The sequence below is a fragment of the Catharus ustulatus genome, chromosome 16, assembly GCF_009819885.2.
Source record: "Catharus ustulatus isolate bCatUst1 chromosome 16, bCatUst1.pri.v2, whole genome shotgun sequence".
Taxonomy (NCBI): domain Eukaryota; kingdom Metazoa; phylum Chordata; class Aves; order Passeriformes; family Turdidae; genus Catharus; species Catharus ustulatus.
The window spans coordinates 522665-540011 of NC_046236.1; the positions used below are offsets into that span (position 1 = coordinate 522665).

Here is a 17347-nt window from a genome sequence, read left to right on the forward strand (position 1 = left end):
AGAGCCCTATTGCCTGAGCTGTGGTGACTTGTCATGGGCTTCCCATGAGGCATCAGCTGCCCCCATGGGGCCTTGCTGGCTTGGGGTCCCTTCTAGGGGCTTCCAGCCCCTGCACTCCACATCCTTCCAGGGTCCAGTACTGGTAGCATCTGTTGGAGTTCTACTCCCATCCCATCCATTGATCCTGCTCCCTTGTATGTGACACCCAGCCTCTGGCCCATCCTTTCACCTAGGCCAGAGGAGAGCAGGTGGGCTGGTTATGAACCATTGCATCATCCCTCCATAGGCTCTGCCACCTGCTCTCTCCTGCAGGCACTCCTCTGAGCAAACCCCATCCCAAAACATCCCAGGTGGATGCTCCTACAGCCCATCCTGGAAGGGTGGCTGATGCCATTCTGTTATCCAGGATTTGGGGGTTCACTAACAGTTCCTGCTGCCACAAATCCGGCTGAGCTTTCATGTCCCATAACACCAGATCTCTTAATTATTCAAGGGCCCTTTCCTCCATGTTGCCACTTTTCTGGACGCCACTTTTCTGGACACCACTTTTCCCACAGGGAATCTGAGAACAGGATTTACTTTGGCAAATTCCTTGCTGATGCTTGAACACAAAGGGCTCTAGCACTGCAGTGGGCAGAGGTGGCTGGCATGTACTGGGGACTGGCATCAGGGCATGCTAGTTCTGAGAGAGAGTGTCTTGTGGAAGACTGTCACCATGTCTTTGTGGGGACATGGCAGGGGCTGGCTGGTGGCACAGAGAGGAGGAGCAGGCTGGGGGTCAGAGCCACAGAGGGGGACTGTCCTGAGCCCTGGCAGAGGTGGGTGCAGGGGCTGTGCATCCCATGGCACACTGCCATTGTCACCACCACTGCCACCAGCACTGTCACCAGCAGTACCACCACTGCCATCACTGCCACCACCAGCATCAATGCCACCCACTGCCACCATCATATCTGCCACCAGCAGCATAATCATCTTCACTGCCACCACCATCACCACTCCCCTCACTGCTGCTTTTCCACACCAGGACATGTTCTTTGCCAGCGTGGCCATTGTTGTCATCACTCTGTGTGGTGGCTGTAACTGCTAGCAGCATTTCCAGTCACTACCACAGGGACAATCCCTGCCTCTAGGGTCCAGAGCAATTGGTCACTGGGTGAATTTTCACAGCGCAGGCCACTGGCAGCATCAGCAATTTGTTCACGAGATTTGGGCTGGTGAGGGGAGATGGGGCCTGGCCCGTGGTGCCTCATCCCACCCTGGCATTCAGGTCTGTGCCCTCCTAGTGCTCACCTGGGCTGGGTCTGGCCATGCTGCTACCAGCCCTCACCTGGAGTGGGCATCTCTCCCAATACTGTGCCTGGCTGCAGTGAGGGAACCCTGCAGGGTGCAGAGCCTAGACAGAGAGTGGCATGAGCATCCTAGCTTCCAGGGACGACCCCAAATATCTGCTCCATGGAATTTTTCCATGGGTGATGGGTGCTATCTTGTGAGAGCTTCAAAGCCCCAAGGACATCAACAGACTGGAGCTACAGCAGCATCAGTATTTGGAGCAGGGACCCAGGGCAGATTTCAAGGACCCCTAGAAGATGCTCTTCCCCTTATGCCTGCACCCGCTGCCTCCCTGTGCCTCTCCTGGGTCCCAGTGGGCAGCCCTGGCTGCCGATGGAGCAGCTCCATAGCCGCACACATCAGAACGCTGCCGTCTCCTCCTCCTGTGCCACCTCCACCCCGGCCCCTCTGCCCCTCGCTGGCTGGCGGCTTCACACAGATCATCAGGCCCCATCCCCGCTCCTCGCTCCATCTGCCGGCGAGTGGCCATTCCGGCGCACAAAGAGCCTCCTTGTAGCTGGGAGCTCACGAGTTGTGGTGGTGGTGACGCTTTGGCGATGCCGTGTCTCCGAGAGGCTGAGCAGTGGGGCCCTGAGGGATGAGCTTCCCTACCTCCACCCTTTGGAACTGCAAGATGCTGGGAGTCTTCTTGTTCCTGCATTGTGGTCAAGCACCTTCAGCCAAGCCCTCTTCTCCTTCCTTCTCCTCCTCCCATGCTCTTCATTTGCGACTCACTTAATGTCTCTGGGTCTCAGTTCTCCAGTGCTAAAGGTCCAATGAATTGCTTGGGTTTCACCTGAGATTGCTGATTCACAGCAAGGATTTTTTTAAAGTTAAAAAAAAAGCAATAAAATTTCCTTTCAAAACGTTGCATTTTACATTTTCCATGCAGCATGTATTTATTTAGCCTCCTCCTACCCAGGTGGAGCCATGCAGGTCATGGTGGAGTCAGCATGGTTCCCACTGCACATCCTGGTGCCAACACTCTTAAGAGTTTGTACAGAGGGAAGGTCTGGGTGCTGGAAACAAGAGCATCCACCTCCTTTCATCCATCCAGGACTGCCCAGTCCTCCTCACTCTCTTCACACCATCCTGACCGTGTGCCAAGCATCCTCCTGAGATGCCCGTGGAGTCACACTGCTGGCCCAGGTGTGGCTGTGATTGGTGGAGTGAGTGGATAGGATGCACAAAGCCCACGTGGGCCAGAGGAGGGGAAGGACTATTTGGATAGTAGTGATAGCACATGTGTCCTTGCCCAGCTCCCTGTCATGCTTGGTGAGTTGCAGCAGGTACCCAAGAAACAATTTAATCCTTTCCACAACAGTGGTGTTTGAAGGCACTGTGGCATTTCCACCACCAGCAGCACTGCTGCTGCAGCTGTGCCTCCTGGCCCCGGCAGGCCTGGGAGCGATGGCATCCTTGGCTGGGGGCTCTCAGTCAGACCTGGCTCTGTTCTGGCCCCATGGTGGCTGCACACACCCAGCCTTCCCCAGAATGTCTCTGTTCCCCTGCCACCCCTCAGGGGGGACACCAAGGCTCTCATGCCAGTTCTGCTTCTGCCTTGTGGAGGTGCAGGGGTACTTCTTCCTCAGGGAAAGGGCAACAGAAGGAGAGAACAAAATTCAATGCACACTGGGAGATGAACACAACATCAAAGGCAAAGAGCCAGAGCCTGGATGCACAACATCCCAAATTCCTGTTCCCACAGCAACCAGCACTCACCCCCTCACCCTGACGGCAGGCGCTTGCCAGGCTGGCACCAGCACACCCACGTTTGCAGGGCGATGTGAGGGTGGCACCTCCAGTTCTGCCTTTTCCTTTCGAGTTGGATTCACCACATAGCATGGCATGACACCACACCAAACCAAACCCAGTCTAAGAAGGAGTTTGGGTTGCTTGTTGCTATGCCGAGGAAGGAGCAGAGGGATGAGGTGGGCTTTCCGGCAGGTGCAGGTGATAGGTGACACCCCCTTTGGGGGGTATTTTCTGAGTACAGTAAATTCACGAATACAAGCCGCACGGAGTATAAGCCGCACTGCTGGTGTGTTGGCAAGATTGTTGCCTTTGTTAATAGATAAGCCGCACCCGGAATATTAGCCGCACTTTAGTTCGCAGCGAACTTTCACAAAGTTGTCATTTAGTAACACAATCGTGGATTGCCGGGTTTACTGGCTTACTGCCGACCTCGGAAACATTGTTTCCAAGTGAAAAAAGACACAGACGATAGCTGCGTCACCGTTCCCTGCAAGTTTTATTTACAAGCCGAAAAAGACACGAACAATAGTGTGGTCATTTTGCGAGCATTCCCAACGGATCCGCGTTGCCTTTAAACAGCCGCTGAGCCGCGCGGGCGGGCAGCCAAGCACTGAGCGGAGCCACATCTCCGTGCCGGCACGGCCACCCGCTCAGCCCCGCGGGCGAGCGGCCGAGGTCCCCGAACTCAGCTCTTTCCCCACCACACGCATCGGCGCGAACCCGCCTGTCCTGTGAGCTCAGCGAGCGCCGCCCCACCACCCGCCCCCTCAGCCCCTCGGGCGAGCGGCTGAGGTCCCTGAACTCAGCTCTTTCCCCCCGACACGCATCGGCGCGAACCCGCCTGTCCTGTGAGCTCAGCGAGCGCCACCCTGCCACCCGCCCCCTCAGCCCCTCGGGCGAGTGGCTGAGGTCCCCAAACTCAGCTCTTTCCCCCCCACACGCATCGGCGCAAACCCACCTGTCCTGTGAGCTCAGCGAGCGCCGCCCCCCCTGCCCGCTCAGCCGCCCCCCCCGCCCGCTCAGCCGCCCCGCCCCTGCCTGCTCAGCCGCCCCGCCCCTGCCTGCTCAGCTGCAACCCCCCTGCCTGCTCAACCGCCCCTCCACTGCCCGCTCAACCGCCCCTCCCCTGCCTGCTCAACTGCCCCGCCCCCGCCCGCTCAGCCGCCCACCCCCTCCTCCGCGTGAGCCCAGCTACCCGTGCAGCCGCACAAGGGTGGCCAACCGCGCAGCCGCAGAAAACTGAAAACACTTAAAAAACCACAGAAAAATATCACACTTTTATTAAACTTTTAAACAGTTTCATTTTTCATTCATCAGCCGCTTCATCAGCGGCTTCATCTTCCGTGAAACCGTCGAAGTCTTCGTCCTCCGTATTGGAAACCAGCAGTTGGGCAATGGTGGGATCCAGCGAACGTGAGGAGGTTTCACCCGCACCTTCACCATCAGAGTTATCACTTTCGGTACTCCCGATGGCATTGCTGGTCAGTCCAGGAATGATGTCGGCTTTGGCGAACCCTCGGCTGATAGTTCGGGTAGTTACTTTACCCCAGGCATCCAGTATCCACTGGCACACTGTAGCGTAACTTGCCCTGCGCAGCCTCCCGGTGTTGGTATAGGAGTGTTCGCCTTCCAACATCCACTCTTCCCACAGAGATCGCACTTTAGCCTTGAAGGAACGAATAATACCTATGTCCAGCGGCTGCAGTTCTTTGGTCAAGCCACCCGGTATTACAGCAAGCTTCGTCTTCTTTATTTTCACGATTTCTTTCACGGTTTCCGTCGTATGGGCAGGCATGGAATCCAAAATTAGCAGTCCTGGTAACTGATTAAAGAACCTATGCAATGTGCCACTGTAAACTTCCGTTAGCCAAATATTCATTGCTTTTTCATCCATCCAGCCTTTTGAATTAACATGAACCTTTATTCCCTTTGGAAATCTGTCTTTAGGGAGGGTTTTTCTTTTAAAAATGACCATGGGGCGTAATTTCTGCTAGTGAAACGCCGAGGACGACCGTAAACGATGTCTTTTCATTCCCCATGGTTCTTACCGGCACCGTCGGTGTTCCGGTGTGCTCCACGGTCCTCGTCAGCGGCATATCGAATGTGAGGGGTACTTCGTCCATGTTAATAATACAATGCGGCTGTATACTATTTTCAGAGATCTTGTTTTTGCAGTAACTCCGGAACCTGGCTACCTTTTCTTTGTAGTCCGCCGGCAACCGCTGACACACCGTGGTCCGTGTACGGACAGAGAGCTTCTGTCGCCTCATAAAGCGGAAGCACGAAGACGCTCCTGCTTGAAATTCTTCTATATGCAATTGCTTTGCAATTGCTTTGGCTTGTATCCAAATGGCAACAGTAGATACACTTCGGCCAGCTGCCCTTCGCTCAGAAATCCACTGATAAAGTCTTTCTTCCAGCTCTGGCCATTGTGCTCTGCGGCCACAGAAACTTTTCTTTGTCTTCCTTGCGAGACGAAGTTCGTCCTCTTGCTGTCTCCACCTACGTACCATGCATTCATTAACGTGAAACGCTCTAGCTGCAGGTCTATTCCCATGTTCTTTTGCATAGCTAATCGCTTTCACTTTAAACTCCGCGTCGTACGCTACTCTCTTCTCCGCAGCCATGCCGAGGGAAGAAGTCGCCGAGGGGAGAACGAGCCGAGAAGAGAACACGCTGAGAGCAGAGCACGCCGAAAAAGAACGAGGCGCGGGAACTCATCCTGCTAAATACCCCCCCGTCCCCCAGTAATGCCGTCATCCACAGGCAGACAATAAGCTGTTCTCTGATTGGTTCATCGTCGGAACAACGGGAAACCATGGATTTCAGACTGTTTTGGCTCGGGACTGGACCGGCATGATACTAGGTAAGGGCAGATATCACATATTTGTCCATAGATTAGCCGCACCGGAATATTGGCCGCATTTCCAGGTTTCCACCAAAATTTTAGTCTTCTCGCTGTGGCTTGTATTCGTGAAATTACTGTAGTCTCCTGGCAGATGACTCTACTGCTGCCCTGAGACTGGTCTGTGCATGGACCAAACATCCTGGAGAGCAATTGGCCTGCAACATATGGGACTCCAGGGCTGCTGACCTGCCCTGACCTAGCTGTTTTTTGGAAAGTTGGAGAGCTGTTTGCCAGGGCATCTGTTTCTAAAAGCCATGGCAATGCTGATGGTTTTGCCTATGTCATGAAGCAAGGTCTGGAAAGCCAGCTGGGAGCACCCTGTGCCTCCAGGACAGGTCTGGTACAGAGGTGCCAGCATGAAGTTGCACTGTTGCAGGACAGAACTGCTTTGGCAGGGAATGCTCTGGCCACCTGGGTGCCACAAGGGAATTTGGTGTAAAGGTGTTAAAAAATGCAGCTCAGCTCAGGACAAGCCCAGGTGGACTTTCAGTCTGGAGGTCTGATAGACTCAGTGGAGCTGAGCTGGTGCTGGGATTAGGAATGAGAAATCCAGGTCTGCCAGTGGATGCACTGCCCTTAGCCTCAGCATCAAGTGCTGGCCAGCCACGGAGCAAACCCTGCAAGCATTTCCTCATTCAGTGTCTCCTGCGGTGTCTCACCGAAATCACAGGGCAGGAGTCACGGGCCTCTGGGGGTGGGGGGGTGGAGGAAGCCATCCCCTGGCTCCTCCTCCCTCCCTGGGTCAGGACTTTTGCAAATGGGGTTTCTCTTGTTCTAGTTGGGTCTTAATTAACTGATGCCCACCCTGAGCTGTTAACTTTACCTGGGATTTTCCTCAGTGCTGGACTTCCTGATGAGGCAATCAGGGGGCTCAGATGGTATCCTATCCTATCCTATCCTATCCTATCCTATCCTATCCTATCCTATCCTATCCTGTCCTGTCCTGTCCTGTCCTGTCCTGTCCTGTCCTGTCCTGTCCTGTCCTGTCCTACCCATCCTCATCTACCCAGATCTAATCCCTTTGCCTTCTCTCTGTCCAGGACTTTCCTATCCTATATAAATCCTCTGATCTTCACCTTTTTCACACCACACTTCTGTGTGAATGCAGCTGGGAAAACATCCTTGTTCCTACAGTTTCTTCAGCTCCTGGGAATGGTGTGGAGAGAAGCTGGGTTTTTTCTGCCATCCTTTTCCTGAAATGCCTTGTCAGGGGCCTCTCCAGGACCACATACTGTGTGGGGCTGCTCTTCATCCTTCCTTCCACAGGGCATCCATGCTGGCTGCCAGTACCCAGCTGGAGGATCAGCCAGGGCTTCTCAGGAGGTTCTCTCTGTGGTTTGAAAATAGCATTTATTTGCTCTGGGTTACCATAGTTACTGGTGGAAGTCATGTGGCTCCTGCTGCTGGGTTGGGAAATCCTCTCCATTGTGGCATCACTGTCTAGTTCTACCTTCACCAATGGAAAAGGCAAGAATTTCTTGGGCATTATGTGGGCTCTGAATGGGATGCCCCCTTCCACCCTGGTACCCTTCAGCAGCCCACTGGCTGTACCTGCAGTGCTGTTGTGGATTTTCAGTCCTCAGTTACAAGGTTTGTAATTCTAGAAGGAGCCAATATGTTTTTCCCAGCACGGAGCCTGTCCCTACACTGCATCTTGGAGCTCTTGGAAGCAGACACTGAAAGCCAGCTGTTGGGGGTTGGGGGAGTTTTTTACTCTTTCCCTCAGTGGAGAGAATTTTTCCCATTAGCATGTCAAAGTAACCTAGCCGGGCAACTCCCTGGTTTCTGATTACAGTAATTTCACGACCATAAGGCGCACCGGACTATAAGGCGCAGCCCCTGGGAGCCGGCACATTTCGCAACATTGTAAGATCATATAAGGCGCACCGGACTATAGGGCGCACTTTTTTTTTGCAGCAAGGCTTCGCCACCAGCTCTCCCCGTACGGTTGCTGGCCAAGGCCCCGCCTCAACCCGGCAGCCATTGGCCCCCGGGCCCGCCTGTACCCGGCAGGAGGGGCACCGCAGGCCCCTGGGCCCGCCTGCACCTGGTGGGGCTGGGGCATGCCTGCCACCACTCCCATCCCGCCTCCATGGGGCCGGGGCATGCCTGCCGGGGTGCTGGCCCACCTCCATGGGGCCGGGGCATGCCTGTGGTGGGGCCGGGGCATGCCTGTGGGGGGGCCACCCTGCCTCCACCTGGCAGCCATGGCCCTGCTGGCTCTCCCCGTGGCTCGCAGCTCTCACTTCCAGGTTTGCAAATTTCCGAAGTTTGTCCATTATATAAGGCACACCAGACTATAAGGCGCACTTCCGGGTTCGGGGGAAAATTTTAGTCAAAAGGGTGCGCCTTATAGTCGTGAAATTACTGTACTCAAGACAAAAGAGACGGTGGGGATGAATAGCTGTAAGTGGCTTTGTCCTTGTGATGAGCCACTCACGCTGGCCAGAACATGGAGGAGAGAACTTCTTTCTTTCTCCGTGGTGTGACCAGGCCCTGCACTCCGACACTGCTACAGCTTCCTGCTTCTGAGGACAGCACTGAAAACCAGGATGCAAATGGTGAGCAGAGGTTTCTTTTCCTTCACCTGTCTCCCACCTGGGACGGCCCTGTCGCTACTACCTGCCTGCTCCTGCAGTTCCCGTGACTGAGAAAAAAAGCCGCTCTGCCCCTGCTCCACCAGGACCGTGTGGCTTGACTGGACAAAAGCACTAAAACTGACTTTTGTTCTGTTTTGTCACTGATCTGTTCATAGCTGATATTGTTCTTGTTTGTCTTGTAGATATATCAGTAAAGAACTGTTAATCCAAAACCCATACCTTTTGCCTGCGAGTTCCTTAATTTCCAAATTATAGTAAACTGGGAGGGGAGGAATTTTTTCATTATCCATTTTGGGAAAAAACCTCTCGCCTTTTTCTTTTTCTGGCAATACTGTCCCTTAAACCAGGACACCAGCACACCAACCTCCCACCATACTCCACCCCTGTTTTTTGGGAAGCCGGTCTGCAAATGGGGGCCTGGAATAGCTGGCATATGCTGGAGAGGCAATGCTGGAGACATGGTGAGATGGAGATGCAGCATGGGAAGGATGCTTGGTGGCTGGGAGCCATGTGTGGGCTGTGCTCCAGGGCTCCCTGCAGAGACGCCCAGAGAAGTACAAAACCAGTGCTCGGGTTAGTCTGGCACTGGGGCCTTCCAGCCATGGGTTTTTCCTGCCAGAGGTTTGTGGGTTCAGGCAGTATTTGTTATCTTCCCACAGCCATGGCAGACACCCCCCCACAGAGAGAGCATGGAGCTACCCTGGGATGCACTGGGACTCTCCTGCCTGTGGATATTCTCCTGCTGCCCTGGTGTCACTGAAACTGCGGGAGAAACAAAAGCCCTCCAACAACATTTTTATGTTACAAAGTCAAGGCATTACTTTATTATCTGGCCAGGATGTTGTTCTGGCCAGGATGTAGTGCAGAAATCATCTCAACTACACAAAACTCAGGTGTGCAGAGAGAATCATTCCATGACACATGCTCTTACAAGACTTTCCCCAAACTTTATACAGTCAAAATCCATAGAAATGCACTGTTTCAAATTTCATTGGTCCAGAGTTGAGTAACCCCCAGTATTCAGTTTCCCATTGGATCTGAATCTCCTTGCCTCCGATGTTAATTAGATCTTCATTCTAAGATATTTTTGTAAGTCCTTTCCAGAGGAGATGTCTCCATCTCAGCCAGAGGCAGAGTCGGGGGTAGATGCTCATAGATGGCCGCTGAGTTCCACTGTTGTTCAGTTGATGGCCTTTTATCTTTCTGGGTGTCTGTGGGTATTCCCAGTCTGTTGGTATGTTAAGCCCATCAGGCCTCACCTAGAGCAACAACGTCCTGGAAAGAAGCTTCAGTTCCCTTCCCCTGGGGCAAAGGTAAACAAAGCTGGCTAAAGTCATGTAAAAACATTTTTTAAACTACTATGTTTTCCAACCGTGGGAGCTGCCCTGGGGACACGGGGAGAAGAGCATGTTGGGGACAGGGTATCACAGGTCAAATCCACGCCTATGTTGCCACAATCTTTTTTGAGGATGAAACTGCTGGCAGATGCTGATAATAGGCAACCACAGGGAACCAAAGAAGGGAAGGATGATTTTGGGTCATAACATTCAGTTTTGGGGAGAAAATCTGGGCTGGTGAGGGCAGAAACTCTGTCACCTGGGTGGGAGCTGCTTCAAAACCATGTGCTGAGCTGCTCCCAATGTGTCCTTTGTCACTGAGTTGGGACAGTGCCATGGCTCTGCCCCCACAACCTGCTTCTTCTCTGTGCTTCCAGCTATCCCTTGGCCTGTGGCTCTGGCAGATAGGGAGGGAGATAAACCCTTGGCTGGATGGCAGAACAGCACCTTCCTGCAGAGCTGCTGAGCATGAGGTGCTGAAGAACTGCTGCCCTGAGATGCACCGGCGCAGGAGTCTCTTCTCCCCTCCCTGCCTGGCTCAGCTCGTATCAGAGTCCTCACTACCAATCAGCAAATTAAATCCAATACTCTGGCTCTTCCCAGGTATTCCTACACAGCTACTGTGCTTGGCTCCTGCCTTGGCTCCTGCACTCTGAGGGGGCATCACTGCTAACATGCTACCACGCCAGCCTCTCCTCCAGGGTTCCCATGCCATCAGGAACTAGAGATGAGGCTGACACAGCGTTGGTGCCAGTAGCAGCTGTCTAAGAGCCCCTGAAGTTCCTGTCCTCTGCAGCTGAAGGATGCAGTGTTGCCCCCACTGCCCACTCCTCTTCTGCACACACACTCTGGTGGGCTTGACTAATGCACTTAGAGAAGGATATTTTTGGCTGGGTGAAGAAATTTGCCAAAATAGGGTCTGATTGTCATCAATTGTTCCATGAATGGGTTGGGGCAACCAGTTTTTCTGCAGATGTATTTCTGGGCGTGGGTGCTGGCAGCGTCCCAGTCTCCCTCTCCCTGGCATGGGGGACCATGGGAGCTGTGCTCCGGCCCCTGACAGCCCCCATTAGCTCACAGTGGGGCAGCACATCCCACGGTTTTACCCCATGGGCAAAGGAGGTGGCAGCTGGTGCCTTTCTTTGCCATGTCCCTGCTGCCCAGGACCACTCAACCTAAAATGCTGTGGGTGAGCCAACTTAACCAGCACTTGGTTATCGCTTTGTTCGAGGAAAGACGAACTGAAAGGCAGAAGGAATGTGTTTCCTTTGTTATGGTTATTCCCCTCTCAGGCTGTTGTTTCCTTGCTCGGTTTGCTGGGGAAAACCGAGCCCTGGCTGCCCCTGGGGCTGCTGCCGAACAGTAAGGCACGAGACCTTTCTATTTTAAGCGTAATTTTTGTGTTTCCTGGGTTTGGCGTCTCCCTTGCAGGCAGTTCCTCTCCCCCAAGCCCCGCTGTGAAACATCCCACCAGTAGCGAAAGGACAGTTGGCTAATCATGGGGACAAGGTGACATCTGCTTACATGGGCCTCGCCCGGGCGGGCAGCCTGCGGTACCCACTGGCACTGGCGGCTGCGGGGATCAGCGGCTGTTTTCCAAAAGCATGGGTACCTCCTCTGGAAGGAGCAAGTTGGGAAGGAGCAAGACTACAAGAATGCAGAAAAAGCTGTGGCTGTCAGAGGAAGTTTCTGTTCCTCTTGGGTTGGAAAAAATGCTCACCCAAACCCAAAATCCATATTGTCAGGAAAATTAATCCACAAACACCAGAGGTTTATGTCCAAAAAGGAGGCAGAGAAGTCCTTTTTGCTTTATTCGAATAAAGGGAGAGGCCATGGGGCATTCCCCTGACATCTCTCAAATTTTTGGAGGACGCAGCTTCCTTTTTATCCTATTTTCCGGGCTACATTTCCCTCTCTCTTCCCCCATTGGCTGAGGTACTTGAGAAGTACAGACTTCCTGGAACACCTGATACCTAAGATTCCCCTCTAGTGTATAACCCTCCCTTTTATTTTTTAATTCTTATAGAAGTCATGGTTTTCCCCCACTGCTTCTTTCATCTTTCAATATCCAATTTCATTTATCAGCAAACCTGCATTTTGTTTGTAAAGGCAAATATCTTTTCCATTCATCAATCAGTGGAATCCATGCCATTTTTTCTTTTATCTCTCAGTGCTAGTCTTATCTACCAGCAGATCCACAGCTTGTTTGTAAAGACAAATCCGACATTCCTCTCAATATCCTGAGACTGGGTATGCTGGTCTGAGCTCTGGCTTCATGTGCTGCCTTCTCCTCTAAGCCTCTGGAGACCAAAGTGCTGGTGTCTGCAGCCAGGGACATATCCAGCCCCAGGAGAAGGTATTTTAGAACTGCCTTGGCAGGACAGAGAAGAAAAAACTGAAGATTTTACCACCAGCCTAACCCCAAGGCTGAGATTTGTCACACTGCAAAGGGGACTGAGCCCTGAATGTTTCTGGCTGCTGCAGCAGGAAAAGTGGAGGCAGACCCACGTGGGACCGCAGTCTGGGGCCATTTCTACTCTCTTCTGTGTGCCAGAGGCTGATTGGGGATTTCCTCTGCCCACACTCATCATCGACCATGTGTGCGGCATCCAACAACTCCTTTGAATGGAGATCCATCATGCCTAGTCAAAAATGGCCTTAGTCAGACCTGTCCTAGCAAAGACAACACACCACAGGGAAATTCAGAGACCCCCAAAGGGTCCAGTTCAAGTTTTCTGTAGAGTGGGGGGCAGCTGGTTACCTGCAGGTTCCTGCTGGCTATTCACATTTGTGTTATAGGTGCATCCCAGACCTCAGCCCATGACCACCACTGCTGGCAGGAAATGTGCTGCCCTCAGGGGTGAAATACCTGAGAAAGATGGTATTTGATAGGAGAAATTACTGTGTGCCATAGACCTGCTCACGTCAATGCCACCAAAGCAGCAGATCTGCATAATGACCCCAGGGTTTCCAAAACCCAGTCCTCTGTTTCCTAGTGCTTTTTAGGCTGCCCATCCATCATGAAATTGTTAAAGTTGGAAAAGACAACTGAGATCACTGAATCCAAGCATTACCCTAGCTTGGCCAAGGCTATCACTAAACCATGTCCCCAAATACCCTAAGCCTACATGTTTCTTGAACATTTTCAGGAATAGTAATTCCATCACTACTTGGGCACACTAGCCTGTGCCAGTACCCAACCACCCTTTCCACGGAGAAATTTTCCCTAATATCCAATCTGAACCTCCTCTGACACAACTTGAAGCCATTTCCTCTTGTCCTGTCCCTGCTCCCTGGGAGCAGAGCCCGACCCCCACCGCCGGCTGCCCCCTGCCAGAAGGTTCCCCCTGAGCCTCCTTTTCTTCAGGCTGAGCCCCTTTCCCAGCTCCCTCAGCCTCTCCTGGTGCTCCAGCCCCTTCCCCATCTCTGTTCCCTTCTCTGGACATGCCTCAGCCCCTCCATGTCTTTCTTGTCGTGAGGACCCCAGAACTCACCCCAGGACTGGAGGTTCCTCAGCAGTGCCCAACACAGGGTATGGTCACTGCCCTGGACCTGTGGCCACACCATGGCAAGGTGTCATTGGCCACTGTTGACCACAGCCAGCTGTCATGGGCTCTGCAGGCATTGGGCTCCTTGCTGGGGCAGAGCCATGGCTGCATTAATCACTGAGTTTTGGAGAAGACACAGCCAAGATGGCAAAGTTCAGTGGCAACAGATGAAAAGGGCAAGAGCATTTGCAGATGACAAAAGATCATACAGGGATGTGGGCTCAGGAAAGGGGAAGAGGGAGAGGAGACTCAGTGGAAAGATGTGGAGGAGATATGAAAAAAATTAGTTCCTCTTTCTACCATATCGCCTAAGCACAGCAGAAATTAAAAGGCAGTATATGTTGAACAGATTAAAATAAGCTGATTTTATATATTTTATTTATTAGCTCAGAAAGTTTAGACATTGCTCAGAAAACCAGAGATAAGGACAGACATGGCCTGAAGCCTAGGGAACAATAAAAGCGACAATCAAGCACTGTGTTTTCCAGCACTGCTTTGAGGGTTTAAAAAACCAAGAGATTTTACAGTGGGCATAAAACCAGCTTTGTGATTCCTTTTGGGAAAGGGGGAAACACCATCCCCTTAGTCCCTGATGGAAACTGGAGACAGCTGGGATAGTGAAGCTGCACCACGTCCGCACAGCCTGGTCTTGCATTGGACTCTCCTCTTGCATTGGACTCTCCTCTTCCAAACACTCTCCTCTCCCTGGAGTGAGAAAGAGGCTGGACACTCTTGGTGTGTGCTGGGAAAGGGAGGGAACCTCCCTTCAGCACAGGGGGACTGTGATTAGATAGCAGCCCCGTATATAAGATCAGGACAGAGAGCCTCCACCCAGCCAAACATCTCAACCAAATCTCAGTTTGGACCCTCCTCCATCTTCCCTCCAGGATACATAAGGTTCTGTCCTCACCCATTCCTCACACACAGCTGGCTCCAGGCTGGCTGACCCCAGAGGCAAGGGATGGCCTGCACAGTCCGTTTCTTCCACAAGGCACAGCTATTTCTTCCACACAGAGATTTTTTTCCCATCAGCTGACACAGTCAGGATCACAAGGGGAAGCTGAGCTCAAGTTATTTCAGAATGTCTTTACATGTGCATTAGTAATATCTGCTGAGGCACTGGCTCACCCCACTACTGCTTTTATTCTTGTGGTCCAGCCCTCCCTTCCCATTTCCATGCTTGCAGGAAAACTTTTGCTGCAGCAGCCCTTGGAGATCTCTGCATCTCACTGGGAGCCGTGGGCCTGCAGCTCCCAGCTGGGGCTGCTGGATGGGAGGTGGCAGCTCCATGTGCTGGAACTCACCAGGCAGCACTGGGGATGGCACAGCCTGCAGAAATGGCAGCAGGGGACATCTGGGATCAGGATATAGGGATTTTTTGCCCCCAAGGGCTTTCAGGACAGATCCATTCATGGTTGTTTTGGTGACAGTGAGGAAGCAGCAGCAGGGAGGATGGGCTCAGGACAAGGTCCTTTGGAGAACATTAGGGTTGCTGGGGCTAGGGCAGGGCTGTCCCACAGAGGACAGTGGTTGGCTTCAGGCATCAAGTGGGACCTGCTGGTAATCCCCATTTCTACAGCCTTGGGAGAGGGGAGATCCTTATCCCATGCATAGGACGAGCAGAGCTGGTCCTACAGCCTTGGTGTGACCAGGGGGACCGGCATTGCTGTGGCAGTGCCTGGAGTCACAAGGGCTCACCGTTGGACATGGCTGCTCCTGCCCAGAGCAGTGCATTTCTGCAGAAAACTGCCCAGAAGTTCAAAATTTCCCCGTTTTCCCTCTTCCCTGTGCTTGCGGTGCAGCTTTCCTGCCTGGAGGGGGTATGTTCATCATGTGCCTTTCATCCTCCTTTCATCCCTGCCAAGTGGCTTTTCACATGGATTCACATCCCTGGATTTCACATTAGTGCCCCTCTGAAAACCTCCCAGGCTGAAGGCACACAGAGCCTGGGAAGGATGAGGACCTTGAAAAGCCATCTCCCAGGTTCTTGGAACCTCTACAAGTTCTCCTCTTCAGTAGGGTGAAGATTAAATATTAAACCATTAAAACATGCCCTGTCTGAGAAAACCAGCGTAAAGGCAGGGCAGGAGCTGACTGGAGCGTACCCTTGTGTGTACAAAGAAACACAGATCCAGCCCTGGCAAGCAGGCTCCGGCCATCTGAGGGACAGACCACGGTGAAGGTCATGAGCAAACCAGGCCAAAAGCTTCTGCCTGGAGTGAGTGTGTGCTGGTTTACAGGATAAGCACCTGCCCTTCCTCTTCCTCTGGGCAGCCCTAGACTCTCTTCTTTGCAAGAAGCTCTCAGGACAGCCCAGGACTGGATCTGACCCAGCTGGAAGGTGCTCTGACCCAGGGAATAGGCTGGAGCAAACATCTGCTCCCACCAACTAGAGGAGTAGCCCATTTCCCTCTTAAGTGTGGGCTAGAAATGCTCCCCAAAAGACTGGTCTGAGCTGGAGGCATCTCCAATACTATCAGAGGGCTGAACACAAGGCAGGCAGCTGGTCTGGAGAGGTGTTCTCACACTTCCTTGGAAAGCCCTAACTTGCCCCGGCCTCCACCCCAAGGCTCTGCCAAACACATTAATAAGATTTCCTCAGTGAGTCAGTTATGCCTCCTGTGGTTTCCACTTCTGCAATTTCAAAAATCTGTTCATGAGTCTGTTATTTCTCATTAAGGAAGAAAGCCATCCTGAGGAGCCCCACACACTCAGGAATTCTAGGAGCTGTGATCTTGCAACCCTTAAGTTGAACTCAGCCAAACTGATGAGTTCAGTTTCTTAGCTGGAGCCAACACTGGGGCACAACGTATGGTGGGCTGCAAGGAAAGACATGACTCTGGGAAATACTCTACCCCACAAGAGCACAGTATCCTGCAGGAGCTGTGGCTGGTGTCCTGGAGTGCAAGAAAAGCCTAATGAACTTGAAAGAGAGGTTATGATTGTTCATTAGGCAGATCCTTACAGGAGCATCCACAAATACTTCTGTGAACTGTAGAGCTGCTGAAATCCATTCTCCTCTGGCTTTGTCTGAATGGTGGGTAACTGGGGGGGGGGCGGATTCTGCTCCCCAGCAGTGTTCCAGCCCCACCACAGCCCCTCCCTGTGGGAAGCAGTGCTGGAAATCGCTGCCTTGGTTCTGTGAAACAGGCAGCCAAACCTGGGGAAAAATAGATCTCTGAGACATAGCTGCCCCTTTCCCCAGTAACTTGGTCTGGGTGTGGCCATGGGGAAGTCCTGCATCTGTGGAAGCCCAGTTGCACTGTGCCCAAGGGTTTTCCTGTTGTCCAGCTGAGGGGAGCAGGTGGCTGTGGAGTGCTGCACTACAGAGACACAGCTGCTCGTGGCAAAGCTCTGGGGGTGCCAAGGACTGATGCAGATGTACCCCTCGTGCCAGCTGGCTGCCAGAACCCAGACTGCAGGGTGCAACAGCTCAGCAGGAGCTCCACAGACACTGGCTTTGTGCTGCTGGAGCTGGCAGGGCTATCCTCGGGCAGGTGTGACTTGACATGCAGGAAGTCTATGGATAAGATACCAGGCTTGATATACACCTGGATCCATCTCAGCAGTGGTAGTTTGCGGGGTTTCAGCCCTAAACCTCCCTTGAACAAAACTGTACAAGTTGCTCTGCAGGATTCATAGTGAGCAGCCAGCCTTGCTTGAGTTGTGGTCTTTCTTGGGCTTGAATTCAGAACATCATCAAGCTGGGTGTGCCAAGCACGGTGTACTCAGACCCCTGAAGCAGGTAAGGTTGCAAAAGGAAAAAAAAATGTTCTAGGAGAGGGATTGGCTCCCTGCAGCACAGCCAAGAGCTTCACAGAGTGAGGGGGCAAAAGTGGGTCTTCACATAAACCCAGATAAGTTTAA

General features: G+C 52.8%; 1 protein-coding gene across 5 annotated transcripts in view; it reads right to left on the reverse strand.

Moving 5' to 3' along the window:
- Nucleotides 1-9431: 9431 nt before the first annotated feature.
- The window catches only part of TBC1D24 (TBC1 domain family member 24), a 46629-nt gene continuing 38713 nt past the window's right edge, over nt 9432-17347 (reverse strand). For 4 of the 5 annotated variants that reach the window (XM_033073845.1, XM_033073844.1, XM_033073846.1 and 1 more), the window contains one exon: nt 12083-14185. In XM_033073845.1, the coding sequence (XP_032929736.1) occupies nt 14063-14185 (123 nt within the window). In that variant the 3' untranslated portion in view covers nt 12083-14062. Of the gene's footprint in view, nt 9898-12082; nt 14186-17347 lie in introns of those variants that run through there. The other variant, XM_033073847.2, reaches the window with a different exon arrangement.